General features: G+C 43.3%; 1 protein-coding gene across 1 annotated transcript in view; it reads left to right on the top strand.

The window, feature by feature from the left end:
- The window catches only part of LOC311113263 (striatin-like), a 65887-nt gene extending 51732 nt beyond the window's left edge, over positions 1-14155 (top strand). Inside the window, exons 8-18 of the mRNA XM_084156471.1 lie at positions 1452-1562; positions 3111-3254; positions 3366-3502; positions 6568-6743; positions 7191-7238; positions 7553-7674; positions 8014-8181; positions 9316-9456; positions 9883-9984; positions 10145-10231; positions 10524-14155. Coding sequence (XP_084012597.1) covers positions 1452-1562; positions 3111-3254; positions 3366-3502; positions 6568-6743; positions 7191-7238; positions 7553-7674; positions 8014-8181; positions 9316-9456; positions 9883-9984; positions 10145-10231; positions 10524-10693 — 1406 coding nt within the window. The 3' untranslated portion in view covers positions 10694-14155. The remainder of the gene's footprint in view (positions 1-1451; positions 1563-3110; positions 3255-3365; positions 3503-6567; positions 6744-7190; positions 7239-7552; positions 7675-8013; positions 8182-9315; positions 9457-9882; positions 9985-10144; positions 10232-10523) is intronic.
- The last annotated feature ends 6647 nt before the right edge of the window (positions 14156-20802 follow it).

Genomic DNA, 20802 nt, shown 5'->3' on the forward strand with positions numbered 1-20802 from the left:
ATCCCAAACACACTGCCCAGGCAACGAAGGAGTGGCTTCGTAAGAAGCATTTCAAGGTCCTGGAGTGGCCTAGCCAGTCTCCAGATCTCAACCCCATAGAAAATCTTTGAGGGAGTTGAAAGTCCGTGTTGCCCAGCGACAGCCCCAAAACATCACTGCTCTAGAGGAGATCTGCATGGAGGAATGGGCCAAAATAGTGTGTGAAAACCTTGTGAAGACTTACAGAAAACGTTTGACCTGTGTCATTGCCAACAAAGGGTATATAACAAAGTATTGAGAAACTTTTGTTATTGACCAAATACTTATTTTCCACCATCATTTGCAAATAAATTCATAAAAAATCCTACAATGTGATTTTCTGGATTTTTTTTCTCATTTTGTCTGTCATAGTTGACGTGTACCTATGATGAAAATTACAGGCCTCTCTCATCTTTTTAAGTGGGAGAACTTGCACAATTGGTGGCTGACTAAATACTTTTTTTCCCCACTGTATATATATATATATATATAGAACTTTTCAAAACATGACCGAGTTATTGAATGGCATTGCATTTTGGGGGGGTATTGAATGTTATTTGCATTATCTTAACATTAGCATGTTTTTGTTATGATGATGTTTGCTGCTACTGGTGTTGCGGCACTAAGGACAAAGCCTTGCAGAGACTGAGTGAGGCATGGCATGATGGCTGTTCCACCATATGCTTTGTTGTCACCTAATTTGGCAGGACAGCTTTCTTTGACATTAATATTTTTTAATACATTAACACAAAAAATGTTCAGGATTGCTGCCAGCCATCAAATTCAACATTTGATGTCAGCTGTACCCCCCCCCCCCCCCTAAACCCTTTGTTTAATGGCAGTTTTGTGTTTTGTGTTTTTATGTTTCCATGTCGAGTGGTGCAGAGACGGTAACCCTCAGGCATGACTCTATTCTCCCCTTCCATCCCTGTCTGTTGTCGTATGAGAATAGAATTTGACCAATTGTGACCCCAATGTGTTGACATCACCACCCCCCTATAGTTGCTTCGAGAGAGGCCCGAAGGCCTGTAGAAAACCTAAACTTGGGTCTCTCTGTGGGGGGGGGGAAAAAAGTATTCCAGATAGAATTTCCATCACACACTTTTTTACATACTGCAGCAAACGGCGATAATGCAACATACTGTACATTGCGGGTCTCAAACCCAGGTCTCCCAGCCTGTAGGCAAACTCGCTAACCACTGCTCCAATAGAGGTGGGGAGGGGGAGGGGTAGGGGGGTGGGGGAGGGGGGGATTGTAAGCAACGGTCTCTACAATACATTTGGACGTTTTACAGGCTATATATATTAGGATTAAAGAGGCCATCTTCACTTGAACCACCTTTAATTTCACAATACTTTGGATTTTAGTTGAGTTTGACCGGCTTCTCGGTTTCTGTCCCCCCCCTCCCCCCAACCCCTTCCTTCGGGTGTAGAGAAGGAAGAGCAGTGCCCCATGCCCGAGGCCTGGGACGTGGACCAGGGCCTCATAGCCCAACTCAAGGAGCAGTACAGGAAGGAGCGCAAGGGCAAAAAGGGGGTGAAGAGTAAGTCTATCAGGCCTCCCCTTCACTTTCTTTCTCTCCATTGCTTTCGATCTCTTTCTTTCTCTCCATTGCCTTCTATCTCTTCCTTTCTCCTTGTCCTGGCGATAAGAGCTTCTCTCTCTCTCTCTCTCTCTCTCTCTCTCTCTTTCTCGGGTTGAGGTTAACTATATTGCAAAAATAATATTCAACAGACACGCTAAGCACCTTAGAGACACTCTTCCTTTTCTATCGCTTCGTTTTGGCGCTCCTTTTCGGCCATCTAGTACCCGATAAGAGCTTGTTTGTGTCTGTGCTTCTGTGTGTGGCTCTGTGCATAAATTGTTGTATGTTTATTAACATTTCAATGGGATTGCAATACACTGCCTCTCCTCACAGTGATCAGACCCGTGCAGGACAATTTGATCACTATTGTAAGTGGTCGATCACTATAACCACATTCACTATAAGCAAAGTACACAGTACTGCATTCCTAACCCTCACTGTGTTGACAATACTCATTGCTGTTTTAAGTTGCACCCATAGAAATATAATTACTAAAAAGGGCATAGCCCATACCCTATGGCCTCATTGTGTTGAATGGGCGCGCCCCTTCTAGTAATTGTATGTGTATGGTTGCACCATCCTACCCAAGACATTCCATCCCCGTTTCGTCATGTTTGTACCGGTCTTTATTCTGCCATAGGTTATCAGCTGCACCTGTGTCTTTTGTATGTGTGCTGGTTCTCTGTATTTTCCAACCATTCCAACTTCTTATTTTCTCTGAAAGTATCATGTCAGTGACTTAACACTCTCCTTTCCTCCCAACTTTAGTTGCCTTCATTTTTCTATGAGTTATTTCTATGTTCTAGCTACAAAGTTCTCCTTCGCCAAGCATCAGCCATGGACCTGCTCTTCAAGCTGCTTATTTCAGGGACCATATTCATAAAGTGTCTCAGAGTAGGAGTGCTGAGCTAGGATCGGGTTCCCCCTGTCCATAAAATCATTATCACCATTATTATCTAAAAGGATGAACTGATCCTCGATCAGCACTGCTAATTTGTGATGCTTAATGAATACGGGCCCAATTATCTTGTCCATTCTCTGCATCACTTTTCTCCTGTTGATTTTTGATTGTGTTCAATCAACCCTCCAGCTACTAGGAGTGCAGGCTTTTGTTCCAAACCAGCACTAGTGCACCTGATTCAACTAATAATGGTTCAGACTGAAACCTGTGATTATTTGAAACTGATAGGTTAGTAGTGCTGGGCTGGTACAAACCCCTGCACACCCAGTAACTCCAAAGAGCTGGTGAACCCTGCCCTACAGTATTTAAGATGAGGATTGGGTGCCCTTCTACTCTAAGATAATGACCTTCCATTCTCCTCTCCTCTCCTCCTCTTTTCCTTCCTTATCCCTCTCCTTTCTTTCTTTGACTCTTCTCCTTCCTGGTCCTCTCTGTATACTACTTCTTCTCCTCTTCTTCCTCTTCTTCCTCCCTCTCCTTTCCTTCTTTGTCTCTACTCCTTCTCCTCCATGATCCTCTTTTCATCTTCCTCCTCCTCCTCCCAGGACCTAACCGGTCCAAACTGCAGGATATGCTGGCCAACCTGCGAGACGCAGAGGACCTCCCATCCATGCAGCCCCCCGTCACACCGCCCTCCCGGCCCAGCGTCCCCAGGCTCAACGAGCACGAAGTGGGCCGCCCCGAAGAAGGTAAGACGAGAGCTCAATTGTCCTCAAAGGGTTTGAATTTACAGAATGCACAATTTCCAAATATACGTAATTGACTGTAAATAATCCGTCTATCTCATCCATCCATCCCAGTGGAGGCCATGACGTTTCCGCCTACGTCAGGGAAGTCGTTCATCATGGGGCCGGACGAGGCGGCAGAGAGCGAGCTGGGCCTGGGCGAGCTGGCGGGCCTCACTGTGGCTAACGAGGCAGACAGCCTGGCCTACGACGTGAGTACCTACCTCTGAGGGGAAGGGAGGATAAGGAAGGAAGGAAGGGAGGGTGAGGGGAGTAAGGGGGGCGAGCTGGGAACATAACCATGGCCAACAAAGCCGACAGCCTGGCCTACAACGGGAGTGGCATCTGTCCTTCCTTACAAGGGGCACCAACCACTGCAAGATGTAGGAGCAGGAGCAAGCCAGCTAGCAATGAATGAATGAATAAATTAATAAATTAATGAAAACCTTTATTAAGGACACACTTTATTGCCCCGAAGGGAATTTTATTTGCATATCATGACCACTGCAATCGGAAAATGTTTTGTAGACACGGACATAGCAATTAATGACAGACAGTACAACATTCAGCTAATCAGAGCAAAGTGCACCACCACCAAACAGCGGGCAGCAGCATTCACATATTTTATTTTCTGCTGTATATACATTGCATTTGGAAGGTATTCAGACCCATAGCCTTTTTCCACATTTTGTTACGTTACAGCCTTATTTTTTCCTCCTCAATCTACACACAATACCCTATATTGACAAAGCGAAAACTGGTTTTTAGACATTTTTGCAAATGTATTACAAATGTAAAACAGATACCTTATTTACATAAGTATTCAGACCCTTTGCTATGAGACTCGAAATTGAGCTCAGGTGCATCCTGTTTCCATTGATCATCCTTGAGATGTTTCAACAACTTGATTGGAGTCCACCTGTGGTAAATTAAATTGATTGGTCATGATTTGGAAAGGCACAGACCTGTCTATATAAGGTCCCACAGTTGACCAAAACCAAGCCATGAGGTCGGAGGAATTTTCCATAGAGATCAGAGACAGGATTGTGACCAAGGCACAGATCTGGGGAAGGGTACCAAAAAATTTCTGCAGCATTGAAGGTCTCCAAGAACACAGTAGCCTCCATCATTCTTAAATGGAAGAAGTTTGGAACCACCAAGACTCTTCCTAGAGCAATTGGGGGAGAAGGCCTTGGTCAGGGAGGTGACCAAGAACCCAATGTTCACTTTGACAGAGCTCCAGAGTTCCTCTGTGGAGATGGAAGAACCTTCCAGAAGGAAAACCATCTCTGCAGCACTCCACAAATCAGGCCTTTATGGCCAGACGGAAGCCACTCCTCAGTAAAAGGCACATGACAGCCCGCTTCGAGTTTGCCAAAAGGCATCTAAAGGACTCTAAGACCATGAGAAACAAGATTCTCTGGTCTGATGAAATCAAAATTGAACTCTTTGGCCTGAATGCCAAGCGTCACGTCTGGAGGAAACCTGGCACCATCCCTACGGTGAACCATGGTGGTGGCAGCATCATGCTTTGGGGATGTTTTTCAGCAGCAGGGACTGGGAGACTCAAGGCTGGTGCTTCAACAAAGTACTGAGTAAAGTATCTGAATACTTATGTAAATTTGATATTTCAATTTGTTATTTTTAATGAATTTGCTCAAATTTGTAAAACTGTTTTTGCTTTGTCATTATGGGGTATTGTGTGTAGATTGAGGGGGGGGGGGACAATTTAATCCATTTTAGAATAAGGCTGTAACGTAACAAAATGTGACAAATCTGAATACTTTCGGAATGTACTGCATGGTGTGTTTGCACCCAGGTAAATTAACTATGTATCTACATGACCTTAAACCTGTGGAGCCCCATGGACAACTCTTTCAGCACTTAGGTCCCTCGGGGCAGCAAATATCTACTGCTTTACATTGCCGTGTAGCAGAAGATCAATTCATTTAATTAATTAGCTAGATTTAGAGCTTCCAAACTGGAACACTAAGTAGAAAGGCATATATTTATCTAAAAGTCCTACCTATTTTTCAAAACCTTAGCCAGTTATCATTGACAGATAAGACTTGTACGTAGTGGAGTTACTGTATTGTATGTACCCCAGGTATGTACCCCAGGTATGTACCCCAGGTATGTACCCCAGGTATGTACCCCAGGTATGTACCCCAGGTATGTACCCCAGGTGAGCCAGTAGGAGTAGAGGTACGTTTTTGCTGATCTTGGTTCAGTTTAGCATTTTCCCTGGTAATGATTAAGGTTAGGATTGGGGGAGGAGAAACTGATCCTAGAAACTGATCCTTCACCCCGGAGCACGGCAATATGCCTAAGATCAAGCTGACTGGTAGAGTAGGTTTATTAACATTATTAACTCTGAGCTTATATGCATAGGCTTTGAGTTAGTGAGAGGGACTGTAAACAGAAGCCTTGAAATCAATAGTAATCCACAGAACTGAGCCAAGCTTATGGAAGAGGCTGGTGTCCAGCTTTCAAAATGTCAATATTTAAACAGGCTGGTCTGATTAGCATGGGCTTTGACTTGAGCTTTTGTTGACACACACTAACACACGCCTAAACGCATACACACTAACACAAGCGGGCACACGCCGCACAGAGACACAGGCACTTACACACACTAGCATGCAGAATGAGGTTGTGATTGAAGAGACTGAGTGTCATTGCTCAGTTCGACCCAGTGTGGGAGGACACCATAGTGTTCTAATTATATTTCTATGATGGACACACTCATCTCAAAATAGGCATGGATTTGTGTGCATTAGATAACATTAAAGTTTCTATGGGAACTGTCATACTAAGATATTGCAGCTCTAACAAGCAGGAAATTAAAAGGATATGAAGATCTAAGCAGTGACTATCTACTGGGGTCAAGCACAAGGGGCACATTGCAGACATGCTTAGCAGACTCAATGAAGAGCATAGCACCACTGAACAGCAATTGCAAACAGGAACAAACCTTTATTAAGTCAGTGTGACTACGTAAGTTACTTTTTGTAAATTGAAATAAATAAGGCAAAACTAGTGACTCCTAGCTTGCTATACCTTCTGATACATTATTGTACAGCACTTAGGCTTGAATCCTAATAATAATAAAACATTTCTCAACTTCTATAAGCGAAACAAAAACAATCAAATAAACAGCTATATGACAGAGTAGGTCTGGACTGCGAGGTGGTCAAAAGGGGGACATATGTGTGCATAACTTGCATTTTGTTGCAAATCTCCAATTGACATCAATACTCTTTGCCATTTTCCTCAGGTGACCAACAGCCAGGATGCGCTGCGGAAGACGTGGAACCCCAAGTTCACACTGCGGAGCCATTTTGACTCCATCCGGGGCCTGGCCTTCCACCCCGTGGAGCCCGTCCTGGTCACTGCCTCCGAGGACCACACCCTCAAACTGTGGAACCTCCAGAAGACCGCCCCCGCCAAGAAGTAAGAGCTCGCATAGGCCTACCCTGCTGTCAGTCAAACACCTGGGTCGTATTTACTAGACCCCAAACAATGTAAATGTTTGCCTTTATTTAACCAGGGAAGTAATTGAGATCACGTTCTCTTTTACAATAACGACCTGACAAAGTTAAGAGCGATACACATTATTAAAGAAGCTCTCGGTTTGCACTAACGAATACGACCCTGCTGTCAATCAAAGACAGTGATGCTTTGAAGAAGGTACCTAAGTAGTGAAAGTGTTAGCCACTCAATGGGGTAAGAATCATGTGGAATTGTTAAGAGCGCTATTGTGAAAAGACAATCGATAGTTAAAGCATGCCTTTTTCTTATACATTTCTGAGGGCTGTAATGGGACATTTTGTTCTAGTTAGTGTATGCTTGTTGAATATGTACATCGAAGGTAGTTACGTTCCCTGTCTGTCTTCCTAGATGTGCTGCTCTAGATGTGGAACCCATCTATACATTCAGGGCCCATCGGTGAGTAACCTTCCTTATCCACTATAACCCAACCTTTTTATAAATGGACAACTGGACTGATACTCTTGTATACATGAACAATTTGTTCTATCAAATGTATTCCATACAAACCATCAAATGTACATATTCACATACTTTGTATCTTTGCATAAGTAAAACACTGCTAAAGTGCAATGGGAAGAAAAAAAAATAACGTGTTGAATTTTATAATGACAGGTATTGCCACTTTTTCCTGTAGGAGTGCGGTGTTGTGTTTTGTCTTCCAAAAACAAGTTGAAGTTAATAATGAGATTGCATGTTTCTGTCTTCTGTAGGGGTGCGGTGTTGTGTGTGACCATGAGCTCTACAGGGGAGCAGTGCTTCAGTGGGGGGGTGGATGGAACCATTCAGAGCTGGAACACCCCCAACCCTAATATCGACCCCTATGACTCATATGGTACGCCCCCAGATGCCTTAGCTACACCACTGATTATTAGTACATCGCTCTTCTTTCTCTTTTTTCATATCCTCTTAATCTCTTTACTCTTTCTTTCCCTCTCTACCTCTATTTTCCCTTTCACTACATCTCTCTTCCAACTTTCCATCCTCCTTTCATCCTCCTCTTTCACTCTATTCTCTTCTCTTTATCCAACTCTTTTTTTTCCCTGTCTCCACATGATCTTTCATTCTCTATCATTCCCTCTCTCCTTTTCCCCTCCCTCCTTTTAACTCTCCCCACCTCTTAATTCTCCACCTCTGCTTCCTTCTAACTCTCCCTCTCTCTTTCCTGCCATAGAGCCCTCGGTGCTGCGGGGGGCGATGCTGGGTCACACTGACTCAGTGTGGGGAGTGGTCTACAGCTCGGCCCACCAGCGCCTGCTCTCCTGCTCCGGGGACGGCACTGTGCGCCTGTGGAACGCTGCCAACACCTCCCCCGCACTCGCCATCTTCAACGAGAAAGGAGGTGAGATGCTGAACGCAGATCAGATCAACGAAATGATCCCCCAATAGACTTGCATTGGCTCTCCCACACAAACACTGCACTAGCATCAGTTCATAAAACAGATACCTCGCACATTTTAACTTAATGTTCCACAACACCTAATTGACCCGCTTACACTGACTGTCCCACATAACCACTGCTCTATGATCAGCTCATAAAATATATTTGTAATTTCACGCTATACAATGACCTAGAATCCGCTCCATAAAGAGTTACACCTGGGTTTCCCAAACTAGGGGTCGCGACCCCATGTAGGGTCACCTGATTAAAAAATGGGGTCTCGAGAGAAAATGTACGCTTGGTTCATAGAACCGGGGTTACGTTAGTAACCACCAGTAGCAGCTAAATGCGGTTGTAAGAAACAGAGGGGTTTCTGTTTTCTTTCTACAAATGTGTCTATCTTTTGAATGGTTTATGCTACAAAATATTATGACCCCATCACTGAAAGATAAGACATTCAGGAACACGTACGTACTAAATCAGACTCGGGGGGGGGGGGGGGGGAAAGAACATCATCAATGATGATGTTGTTTTCTACACAGAAGATCATACAACATTATTGCCTGATGGTCTTCTGAACTTCCCAATACCTTTCTGATGCATTTCAGTCACTTCAACCATACGGTCTTCAAATTGAAATACTGTCAAAAATACTATCAGACTGATTTGTAATAGTCCCAATTAAAAAAAGTAAACATTTGCCGTTGATTACATAATTTTTTTTACATGGTGGGGTTGCAAAACATTTTTGATATCAAAATGGAGTTACTCAATTCAGAACACTACCTGCCCCAAAAAGAGGTCTGACCTAGGACCAGCCAGGTCCCCACAGCCAAACCCTAACCTCTCCACTTCTACCTCTGTCTGATTCAGAGCTAAAACGGATCTAGAATTAGCTCCATAAAGAGTTACTCAATTCAGGACACTATCAGCCCCAGAAAAAAAGGTCTGACCTAGGACCAGGTCACCACCATAGAAATAGATCTATAGAATGGCATTCTAATTCTATCGTCACCACACGCAAATCCTGCCCCCTTCAACAGAACCACTACTCTAGGATTAGTTCATAACCTTTCCAACTCTTGTCGGATTCAGAGCTGGGCGTCCCCACGTCAGTGGACCTGGTGTGCAGTGAGCCGGCCCACATGGTGACGTCGTTCAGCACGGGGGAGATCGGACTCTTCAACATGGAGACGCGGCAGCTGATTCTCAAGCTGGACCAGACCGGAGAGCCCGGTAAACTCCGCTGCCATTTCTACACAGTGACTCTATAGCACTATGCACTCACTGGCTATTTTCTTGCTCTCTCCCTGTCAACTCCCTTTAACCCTCTTGTCACAACACAAATGTTTATGTTTGTGCATTAAAAGTCATACTCTTATTTTGTTGGTGTACTCACTTCAGAAAGTTTCCCTAACATATGTTTTAGTTATATTAGCAACAGGGTCAGTAAAGTCAGCAATATAATAACCCTAGTACCCTCCAATTATATTATAGCTCTGTGGCTCTCCCTTCCAACTCCCTTCTTTTGAATAATTTTGGCTCGAGTTATAACTCACATTTATCCTGTTGTTCTGACAAATGACTAAATGTAAATGAGAAAGGCTAATAGCAATGTTCAATTGAGTTGCATGTCTTTTCACGTCCACCCCGCACACACAGAAGCCCCGTGCAAGATCAACAAGGTGCTGAGTCACCCCACTCTGCCCATAACCATCACGGCCCAGGAGGACCGACACATCCAGTTCTTCGACAACAACACGGGTGAGATAGACAGCGTCCAGTTTGAACCGACATTCCAGCTGGAATTAAAATAAAAGATATACATAGTAAGACATTTTGTCACAGTATAAAATGTATTTATAACAGTTGGCTATAACATTGAGAACAGTGATTTTGTACTCATCCTGCGTTCCAATTACAGGGAAATGTATTCACTCCATGGTGGCCCACCTGGACGCAGTCACCTGTTTAGCTGTGGATCCCAACGGCTTGTACCTGATGTCTGGCAGTAAGTATTTATCTGGTAACAGAGAAGTACTAGTGTTTATGGTGGTTAGCGTTTCATGTAGTTACAGAAATATTGTTCCTTGCAAAACTGGAGATACAAACTGGTAGTGTGGCAAATATGATATCTGAGCACAGAAACGGAAGCCCCCTTGGATCTTTCTTGTGGTAACTTTCACTAACAGGCAGTTTTAGAATTGTAACATCTCCCTCTATTTCTTTCTCTCTGTTTCCCTCTCTCACTCTACCTCCCTATTTCTTAATATTTTTGTTCTTACCCTCCTCCGCCCTATTAGGCCACGACTGCTCCATCCGCCTGTGGAACATGGAGAGCAAGACATGCATCCAGGAGTTCACAGCGCACCGCAAGAAGTCGGACGAGGCCATTCACGACGTGGCGTTCCATCCCACCAAGTGCTACATCGGCAGCGCCGGGGCCGACGCGCTTGCCAAGGTCTTCGTATGACCGCAAATTCCAATGGCTAACAGCTGCGTCCGGCTCGAAGGACCATGAAAAAGGGGACGAGGTGTGGTGTAACTGAAGGGAGGGATGGGAGTTAGAGCCCAACTCAAAGGCAGTGTGGAAGGAAATGTAGTGAGATGGATGGGTAACTAGCCATTGGTATCTGGGTCTCGACCAGTGGCAGTCGAGCGGGATGGTTAGACACCTGATGGTTTGAAGGCTGAAAGGGGTGAACGTGAGAGTTGGCGAGAAAGAGGGCTACTATCTTTCCACCGTATACTTCCTGTCCTACACACACACTCCCCAGCTAACCCGGGCAGGCCTGGGTGCTACATCCAAACCAGGAGACCAGTGGTTAAACATCACAAAGACCAGGCGGATATCCAGGAAATTCAAGACCTGTACTCTCATTTAGAAACATTGCGTTTGTGTCCTAACAGAAACACAAGACTCGTATTCTGCACCCCCACCCCCGGCCACCCCTAAGACTGCCTGTGTCTTCAATGTTGTCGTTTTCAAAGATTTCATGAAAATGTGCCTTTTTTGTCAATCGTCTTGCAAACAACGTTATTTTACAGTTTGTGTGCAACGTAGGAGTGGGCAGGGCGTTCAACAACAAGTTATCATTTATTGTCCAACATAGTACTGGACATTGTCTATTCCATTTGATCCATAAAACTAAGTTTGAAAATAATTATATTTTCATTCTATGTGCACAGCATATGTATGGCTAGTGGTCAATAGTCACAGTACTGTTTTAGTTATTGAACGTGGGAGTTGGGAGCCACAATGCCCTCAAATCCACTGAAATATACAGTAGCGTGCAGAACTGGAGTCCCCCTGAATAAGAAAAATGGTAAAGAAGTTTAAAGTAACCTGAAAGTCCGTTTGAAGTTGAAGTAAAGGCCATGAGGCTGCATTTCCTCGATGTGTGATTTATTATAGCCTTGTTTTATGTCTGTGGTTTTGTATTTAATCACAACAAATTCGAAATGACTCCATTAGTTCATCTCTAAAAAGTAAAAATGTAGCTTTTTACGTAGTGCCTATTGTGCACACACTTGTTTTGCACCCTCTTGAAAAGCCAACCCCATGAAAGTAATGTAATTGTGTAATGAAACTTTGCTAACAAAATTCCTACATATTAGCCCATGTGAATCTGTCACCTATGTGAGTAAGCCATCCTTGTATTCCAGCTTGCTTTGCTTCACTGTTGAATCAGTGTTCAAATCCAAATTGTCTGTACACAGCCAAAACACTGACTTACCCAGGCCACATCCATTCTTAAACTTAATTTAGTTTCCAATTAAATTGTAAATGCTTTTATGCTCCAGCTTCAGTTCTCCTAGGTACAAGGAGTGCCTCTTTTGGTGTTTGGATGTTCCATTCTTTACATAAATAGGACCGCAACTCCTACATTGTAATATACAGTACCAACATAAGTAGAAGCGTTAACTCTTAACAAGATCTGTCCTGTGACACTTTGCTAGCAGTAGATCAATTACACAAACTTTGTTTCACAATTTAACGCAATTGATTGATCAATGTTGTGGTTTGACCTAATTTGAGTACATGCTGCTTTATCGTGTATTTATAGTTGAACAACCAGACAAACTGCACTGAAAATGGTTTGCAGTGAAACAATTTATTCATTTGATTGTTTTTATTTGAGCTGTGTATTTATTTATGCCTCCGTGTCATTTTAAGCCAAAAGGATCAACCAAGTATTGTCTTACAACGACAAGATGCTTCACAGAGAGCCTGCGAATGTAAAGTTTCCTGCGACCGCTAAATTGGCTCTTTCAGCTTATAACGCTAAGTTAGCTCTTTTGCTAATGCTAAGTTAATGCTAAGTTAGCTATGACTGCTAAGGTAGTTTCTTCATAGCTATCCTGCTTGCCCCTGTGCTGAGTTAGCCCCTTGGCTCCCATTTTTGACTGCAGAACTGAGGTCTCTCAGTACTCAACTGCCCACAAGCTACGCTCCTGTGTTTAGGCGATATGACCAGCTCTGGTCAGAAAGCAAGGTAAATGCTTTATATAATAACTGTTTGAAAATAGAATTGTCTCATTATTTTGAACAATTACTCGTTTTTTTATTTACTATACATGGTTGTTGAAAAAGGTAAAGAAATCCTTGTTAAATACAGGTAGATATTTTTTTAAAGAATATTTTCTGTTTTACTTGAACATTTAGGAGTTATTCCTTGGGGGACTTGTGTACTTTTTTTATTTTGTAGTGGAATGGTTGGAGATTTGCCGGTCTTATCAAAAGTTGTATGCCTTTGGTTGTGAGCATTACAAAACAAGACAGATTTTGTCATTATTCTCCAAGTTGTTTCATCTGCAGTTGAACAGAGAGAGATTAGGATTTCGTGATCTACCAAATGCTTTGGTCTCTAAAATGAGGACTGTTGAATGACAAGGATGGATCAAAATCTGTGGGGAATTCGGTGTGCTTGCGTTGTACAAAGATATTTGTTCTTTTTTATTTACTTTGGTGTCAGGTAATTTTAGACAATGTAAGGGCAAGAACAAAAATGTGTACAGTTTTAAAGTATAAAAAAAAAGATATTTATTAACACAGTATATTGAGTGATGTGAAATGGAGTCAGTATGTATGGTGCGCTTGTCGTGGTAAACGTACAGTAGTTTCATCACAACACTGAGTAGTTGAACAAAATAGGAGTTATTATAGGGCCCCCTGCTGCTCACAATGTGGAAGAAGCATATTTCAGCAGGTTGGCTCTCATTTCATGTCTTTTAATGGGCTGTATGTCCATTTGAATGACAGAATAATGAGGCTGACCATAGGCTAGTGTGTATTTTTTGTGTGTTTTTTGGGTCGTAGAGAACCACTTTAAATACTTGTTTTCTCCAAACCAGTTTGAGCTGTCGTTTTTGAAACTGGGTCTAATACCATAGTTAGCTGTGTGTCCATCAATACTGCATAAGGTCGTCAATTGGAATAATAATAACCAAGCAAATACAGTGGTCCTCCAGAACCAGGAGTCGGACAATTTGAACAAATAATTATCATACTGTGAAAGGCAGTGTAAAAGCAGAATGCTATAGTCTAAATAGTGACTCATATATGCATCTAAAATTCACTTGTCTATTCTGAGCAGCAGGGGGTGTTGCTTACAAGCACTACAAAGTGTATGAAAAGAGATCACACAAAACAAAGAACCTATTAATAACCAATGGGAAAACAAACACAAAGTCCTGGGCGAAGCCAAGTTTGCCTGTTGTAAATCAAGTCATTGCCCTTTTTAACCTCCAGGTGTATAGAGAATTCTTTTAAGATGATGTGAATTTGATAAATATGCTAATTGGACTGTACATACAGTACATATAATTATTGTCATTATAGTTTATTCTTTTTTCATGATGTATTGTATTTTTTCTCAGATGGGAGAGTGACAGATTTATCAATAACAACAATAAAGGAATATGTTGTATATCATACTGGTAATGTAGTATTTGTTTCCCACCTTTAGAATAATGCCTTTCATTGCTTCAACATTAATCCACATTTTCCATTCAAGTATATACCTACCTATAGGAAAATGCATTTGTATTTGATTAATACTTTAAGTACCCCATAATATGTATTAATTGTAATCCAATAGCAACGTTTATACCAATACTTTAAAAAACATTTAATAAATAAATCTAAGATGTATATTATTTAAATACATATACAATTGGTACAGTGAGGGAAAAAAGTATTTGATCCCCTGATGATTTTGTACGTTTGCCCACTGACAAAGAAATGATCAGTCTATAATTTTAATGGTAGGTTTATTTGAACAGTGAGAGACAGAATAACAACAAAAAAATCCAGAAAAACACACGTCAAAAATGTTATAAATTGATTTGCATTTTAATGAGGGAAATAAGTATTTGACCCCTCTGCAAAACATGACAGTACTTGGTGACAAAACCCTTGTTGGCAATCACAGAGGTCAGACGTTTCTTGTAGTTGGCCACCAGGTTTGCACACATCTCAGGAGGGATTTTGTCACACTCCTCTTTGCAGATCTTCTCCATGTCATTAAGGTTTCGAGGCTAACGTTTGGCAACTCGAACCTTCAGCTCCCTCCACAGATTTTCTATGGGATTAAGGTCTGGAGACTGGCTAGGCCACTCCAGGACCTTCATGTGCTTCTTCTTGAGCCACTCCTTTGTTGCCTTGGCCGTGTGTTCTGGGTCATTGTCATGCTGGAATACTCATCCACGACCCATTTTTAATGCCCTGGCTGAGGGAAGGAGGTTCTCACCCAAGATTTGATGGTACATGGCCCCGTCCATCGTCCCTTTGATGCGGTGAAGTTGTCCTGTCCCCTTAGCAGAAAAACACCCCCAAAGCATAATGTTTCCACCTCCATGTTTGACGGTGGGGATGGTGTTCTTGGGGTCATAGGCAGCATTCCTCCTCCTCCAAACACGGCGTGTTGAGTTGATGCCAAAGACCTCCATTTTGGTCTCATCTGACCACAACACTTTCACCCAGTTCTCCTCTGAATCATTCAGATGTTCATTGGCAAACTTCAGACGGGCATGTATATGTGCTTTCTTGAGCAGGGGGACCTTGTGGGCGCTGCAGGATTTCAGTCCTTCACGGCGTAGTGTGTTACCAATTGTTTTCTTGGTGACTATGGTCCCAGCTGCCTTGAGATCATTGACAAGATCCTCCCGTGTAGTTCTGGGCTGATTCCTCACCGTTCGCATGATCATTGCAACTCCACGAGGTGAGATCTTGCATGGAGCCCCAGGCCGAGGGAGATTGACAGTACTTTTGTGTTTCTTCCATTTGCGAATAATCGCACCAACTGTTGTCACCTTCTCACCAAGCTGTTTGGCGATGGTCTTGTAGCCCATTCCAGCCTTGTGTAGGGCTACAATCTTGCCCCTGACATCCTTGGAGAGCTCTTTGGTCTTGGCCATGGTGGAGAGTTTGGAATCTGATTGATTTATTGATCACTTCTGTGGACAGGTGTCTTTTATACAGGTAACAAACTGAGATTAGGAGCACTCCCTTTAAGAGTGTGCTCTTAATCTCAGCTCGTTACCTGTGTAAAAGACACCTGGGAGCCAGAAATCTTTCTGATTGAGAGGGGGTCAAATACTTATTTCCCTCATTTAAAATGTAAATCAATTTATAACATTTGCGTTTTTCTGGATTTTTTTGTTGTTATTCTGTCTCTCACTGTTCAAATAAACCTAACATTAAAATTATAGACTGATCATTTCTTTGTCAGTGGGCAAACGTACAAAATCAGCAGGGGATCAAATACTTTTTTCCCTCACTGTATGTACATATCATTTGTTGACAATGTAGTACTTCTCCCAGTGTGTAAGAGCCCACATACACCAGAACGATGGTCAGCCGAGCGCAGTAGGGGCCGTTCCATCAATGACTTTCGCCGTGGGGTATGTTATAGGGAGCAGTGCCTGTTTTCTTTGCCAATTTAACATGTAGAATCGTTGTAAAATGACCAGAAAATGCTACCTGATATTCTGGTCTGAGGTACTCTAAGCTGACCGTCGTTTTGGTGTGTTATACTTAAGGGTTCAGTTTTGGGGCTGTGAGTTGAACTCTTGACAGATGTTGTGTACGATAGTGGGCACCAGTTTATGGAGGTCATCAAAGTCCTCCACCAAGAACAAGTGCTCCTTGACTGGCTCGCTGGCTATGTCTTCTAGCTGCTCCTGGGAATCCCAAGCACCTGATTAAATAGATGAAAGCAATGATGTGGAAAGTGAAACCTTGCTTTCATTCACTCAAGTCACACAAATGGGACCTCAAAAATGAAGGAGAGGTGTATTTTCAAAGTCTTCAAATAGGGCGCCTCTGTCCTACTACAATTCTTTTTTTCCACCCCCCATTGTTCCCTCTTAGCCAATCACCTCTTGACCCTCCCTCCCTCCCTACCTTACCTAACTTGAGTGGCCAGAGCAGGGTCCCTGACGTCATCATAGGAACGCCCGTCAGTGATAACTACCATGACCTTCTGCTTACTCCCGTTCGATTGGCCGAAAACTTCCCGGATGGTGAACGCAATGGCCGCCCCTGTGCTCGTCCCCCCCGCTCCAGTAGCTTATCCCCAAAATGGCGTCCAACAGCTCCTTCTTTCCACCATATTCCCCAAGGCCTATCTCCAACCTCTGCTCATATGAGTACTGCATTAGCGCCACACGTGTCCATGTTGGATATGTCGAACATTGACGTAACATTGGCGACAAACTTGAGTAAGTGGGCGGTGCCCACACTGCTGGAGCCATCCAATAGGAAGATGAGGTCGTGGGCATTGAGGCAGGTGCGGCTGTATAACAGGCGGGGCGTGGAACACATGCGTTTCACCAGGGGCCGCGCGGTGTAGAGTAAGGAGAACCAACTGACAACGGGCAGGGAGAAGAAGCTGCCGGGCCGACACCATCTGAGGAAAGGAGAATAGACAAAGGAGGATAGAGGAGAAGAGGAAGGAGGTTGTCAGTTAAAGTGTGTTTAACTGATGTTTTAATTCATGAACTGAAAGATTCCTCATCAAAAATAATGAAAAATTGTATAATACTCCCGGGCAAGCCTTGAAGCCTCCTCCACGTGGTCGAGGGCCTACCATCCACCAGGACCACGGCATCGTTAGGCGCCTGTCCCCGGTTAATGTTGCCGTAAGTAAAGTAGTGATTGTTGATGTGGGCCAAGGGCTTGCCTGGGAGAACAGGGACTTGTTCATTAGGGTACGCAAAGCGTAGTCCCTCCCTGTTTTCTTCCGTTTGGTGCCTACTGAACACGACCCAGGAACAGTCAATGAGAGAGTATTCCAAATAATTAGAAGGTAATCAGGCTTTATCATGAATGTAACACATTATTTTGTAGAATATTATTTTGTAGAACTTTAGTGGACACTTTTATGTAACTTCCCTGGAAGACCACACGGAGGCAGCACAGTGTTATTTCATTTGTACTATATACCGGCTTTGAATGAAAACAGAACACATATCCACGTGCACAATTGGGGACAAGACAAGGTAAATTATCAGAGTTGGTTTGTCAGGATCAATAAAAAGACAAATGGACATTAGCATACACTGGTATATATAATGGCGCCGGAGGGGATGGCTGCCGTTTTTACGGGCTCCTAACCAACTGTGCTATTTTGTGTGTTTTTTTGCATTGTTTGTAACTTATTTTGTACATAATGTTGCTGCTACGGTCTCTTATGACCGAAAATAACTTCTGAATATCAGAACAGCAATTACTCACCTCGAACTGGACAAAGATTTTTCTTTAATGAGTCCGACGTGAAGGATATACTGCTTCTCATAGACCAGGCCCAAATCCCCGTCATCCGCGTGAAGTAAATACAGAAATACAGGGGGCGGAGATCAGGGTGCCTTGTGAGAATTCGTCGGTGAGTGGATAACCCGCCTCTACCATCCGTTCTATTGGCCAACATGCAATCACTGGAGAATAAACTGGAAGATCTCCGTTCGAGACTATCCTACCAACGGAACATTAAAAACTGTAATATCGTGGCTGAACGACGACACGGATAATATACAGTTGGATGGATTTTCCATGCATCGGCAGGACAGAACAGCTACGTCTGGGAAGACGAGTGGTGTGGGTGTGTGTGTATTTGTAAATAACAGCTGGTGCGCAATGTCTAATATTACCTCATGATAAGCTGTAGACCACACTATCTACCAAGAGTGTTTTCATCTATACTTTTCATAGCCGTCTATTTACCACCACAAACCGATGCTGGCACTAAGACTGCACTCAATGAGCTGGATAAGGCCATAAGCAAACAAGAAAATGCTCATCCAGAAGCGGCGCTCCTAGTGGCCGGGGACTTTAATGAATTGAAGAGTATACCACCTCAGTCAACGGCTTCATCAATAAGTGCATCGACGACGTCGTCCCCACAGTGACCGTACGTACATATCCCAACCAGACCCATGGATTGATTACAGGCAACATCCGCACCGAGCTAAAGGCTAGAGCTGCCGCTTTCAGGTAGTGGGACTAATCCGGACGCTTATAAGAAATCACGCTATGCCCTCAGACGAACCATCAAACATGCAAAGCATCAATACAGGACTAAGATTGAATCCTACTACACCGGCTCGTCGGATGTGGCAGGGCTTGCAAACTATTACGGACTACAAAGGGAAACCCAGCCGCGAGCTGCCAAATGACGCGAGCCTACCAGACGAGCTAAATGCCTTTTATGCTCGCTTCGAGGCAAGCAACACTGAAGCATGCATAAGAGCATCAGCTGTTCCGGACGACTGTGTGATCCCGCTCTCCGTAGCCGTTGTGAGCAAGACCTTTAAACAGGTCAACATTCACAAGGCCGCGGGGGCCAGACGGATTACCAGGACATGTACTCAGAGCATGCGTGGACCAACTGGCAAGTGTCTTCACTGACATTTTCAACCTCTCCCTGACAGAGTCTGTAATACCTACATGTTTCAAGCAGACCACCATAGTCCCTGTGCTCAAGAAAGCGACGGTGACCTGCCTAAATGACTACCGCCCCGTAGCACTCACGTCGTTGCAAGAGACATATTGTGGCTAATCCCTGGAAACCCATCCCACCCAAACCCATCCCACCCAAACCATACTATCTAGTTTTTCTAAATTGCATTGAGTGTCAACCTTGCCTGCCTGTCTGCCATCCTGTTGCCCACAATGGAAATAAGCCTTTAGGCTTTATCAAGGTTATCCTCAATAATTTTTATGTATGTTATCTCTCGCTGGAGCAGCTTATTATATATTTTTTAAACTGTCAAATAAATTATTTAAAATCCTGTGTGTGGCAACTCACCCACATTGGAGTGACCCCCTTTTTAGATAATACGCTCTATAGCTCCTTAAAGATCCCTGGGGTTGCGATGGGCCTTCAGTCCAAACTCTGTCACTGGGTTGTCACTGGGAAAACACGGTCATGATCCTGTACTGAATTTGAACCGAGTTAATAATGCCTACATTCAAATATTATGTCTTACATTGCAAGATGGCTGAGACCATGGTGCTAGCAACACCAGGGTGTTATTTAATAAATGGGTCACTGTTGACAGTTACATTTTAGCAGACGCCCTTATCCAGAGCGACTTACAGTAGTGAGTGCATTTTTCATATTGGTCCCCCGTGGGAATCGAACCCACAACCCTGGCGTTGCAAGCGGCATGCTCTACCAACTGAGCTACACGGGACTACAGTTCTGTAAGTTACTTTGTTTGGATGAACGCACGTCCTAGTGACCATATCAAATATCTTGTTCTTACATTTCTCTTGTTCTCTCTAGTTGAGGGGAAAAGGGAGGCAGAGCAGTAAGTCTGGTGGTGACAACATAATACATTATCGCTCATTATGTTATTAAGTCAATTTCTTCAACAAAAATGCTATTTAAAAAATGTGTGACTAATGAGCTTCACTTCAGTAAAAACATCCAGCTTTTTCTCCTAATAGAAAGACATGAGATAACATTGAGAGATGACGATCATGTGTACCTACTTGGGTCTCCTTTAGAAATAACCTCAGGAATAACCTCAGGAATAGCCTCAGGACCTTGATCTTGTGAGAGAACACCTGAGAGAATTCAAAGTTAGATTTACTGTTGTAATACATACAGTACATCCCGTTCAGCAAGTTCATCCTACAGTGATCATCAGGTGTTTGGAATACTTACCAGTCTCATGGTTGGACTCAGGGAAGGACCTCCAGACTTATTGTTTCCTTGAGGCAGCCACAGCGGCCATATTATGGCAAGAACAGCTCAAATAAGCAAAGAGAAACGACAGTCCGTCATTACTTTAAGACATGAAGGTCAGTCAATACAGAACATTTCAAGAACTTTTAAAGTTTCTTCAAGTGCAGTCGCAAAAACCATCAAGCGCTATGATGAAACTGGCTCTCATGAGGACCACCACAGGAATGGAAGACCCAGAGGTACCTCTGCTGCAGATGATACGTTCATTAGAGTTACCAGCCTCAGAAATTGCAGTCCAAATAAAAGCTTCACAGAGTTAAAGTCACAGACACATCTCAACATCAACTGTTCAGAGGGGACTGTGTGAATCAAGCCTTCATGGTCAAGG

The sequence above is a fragment of the Coregonus lavaretus genome (genome assembly GCF_964263955.1).
Source record: "Coregonus lavaretus genome assembly, chromosome: 40".
Taxonomy (NCBI): domain Eukaryota; kingdom Metazoa; phylum Chordata; class Actinopteri; order Salmoniformes; family Salmonidae; genus Coregonus; species Coregonus lavaretus.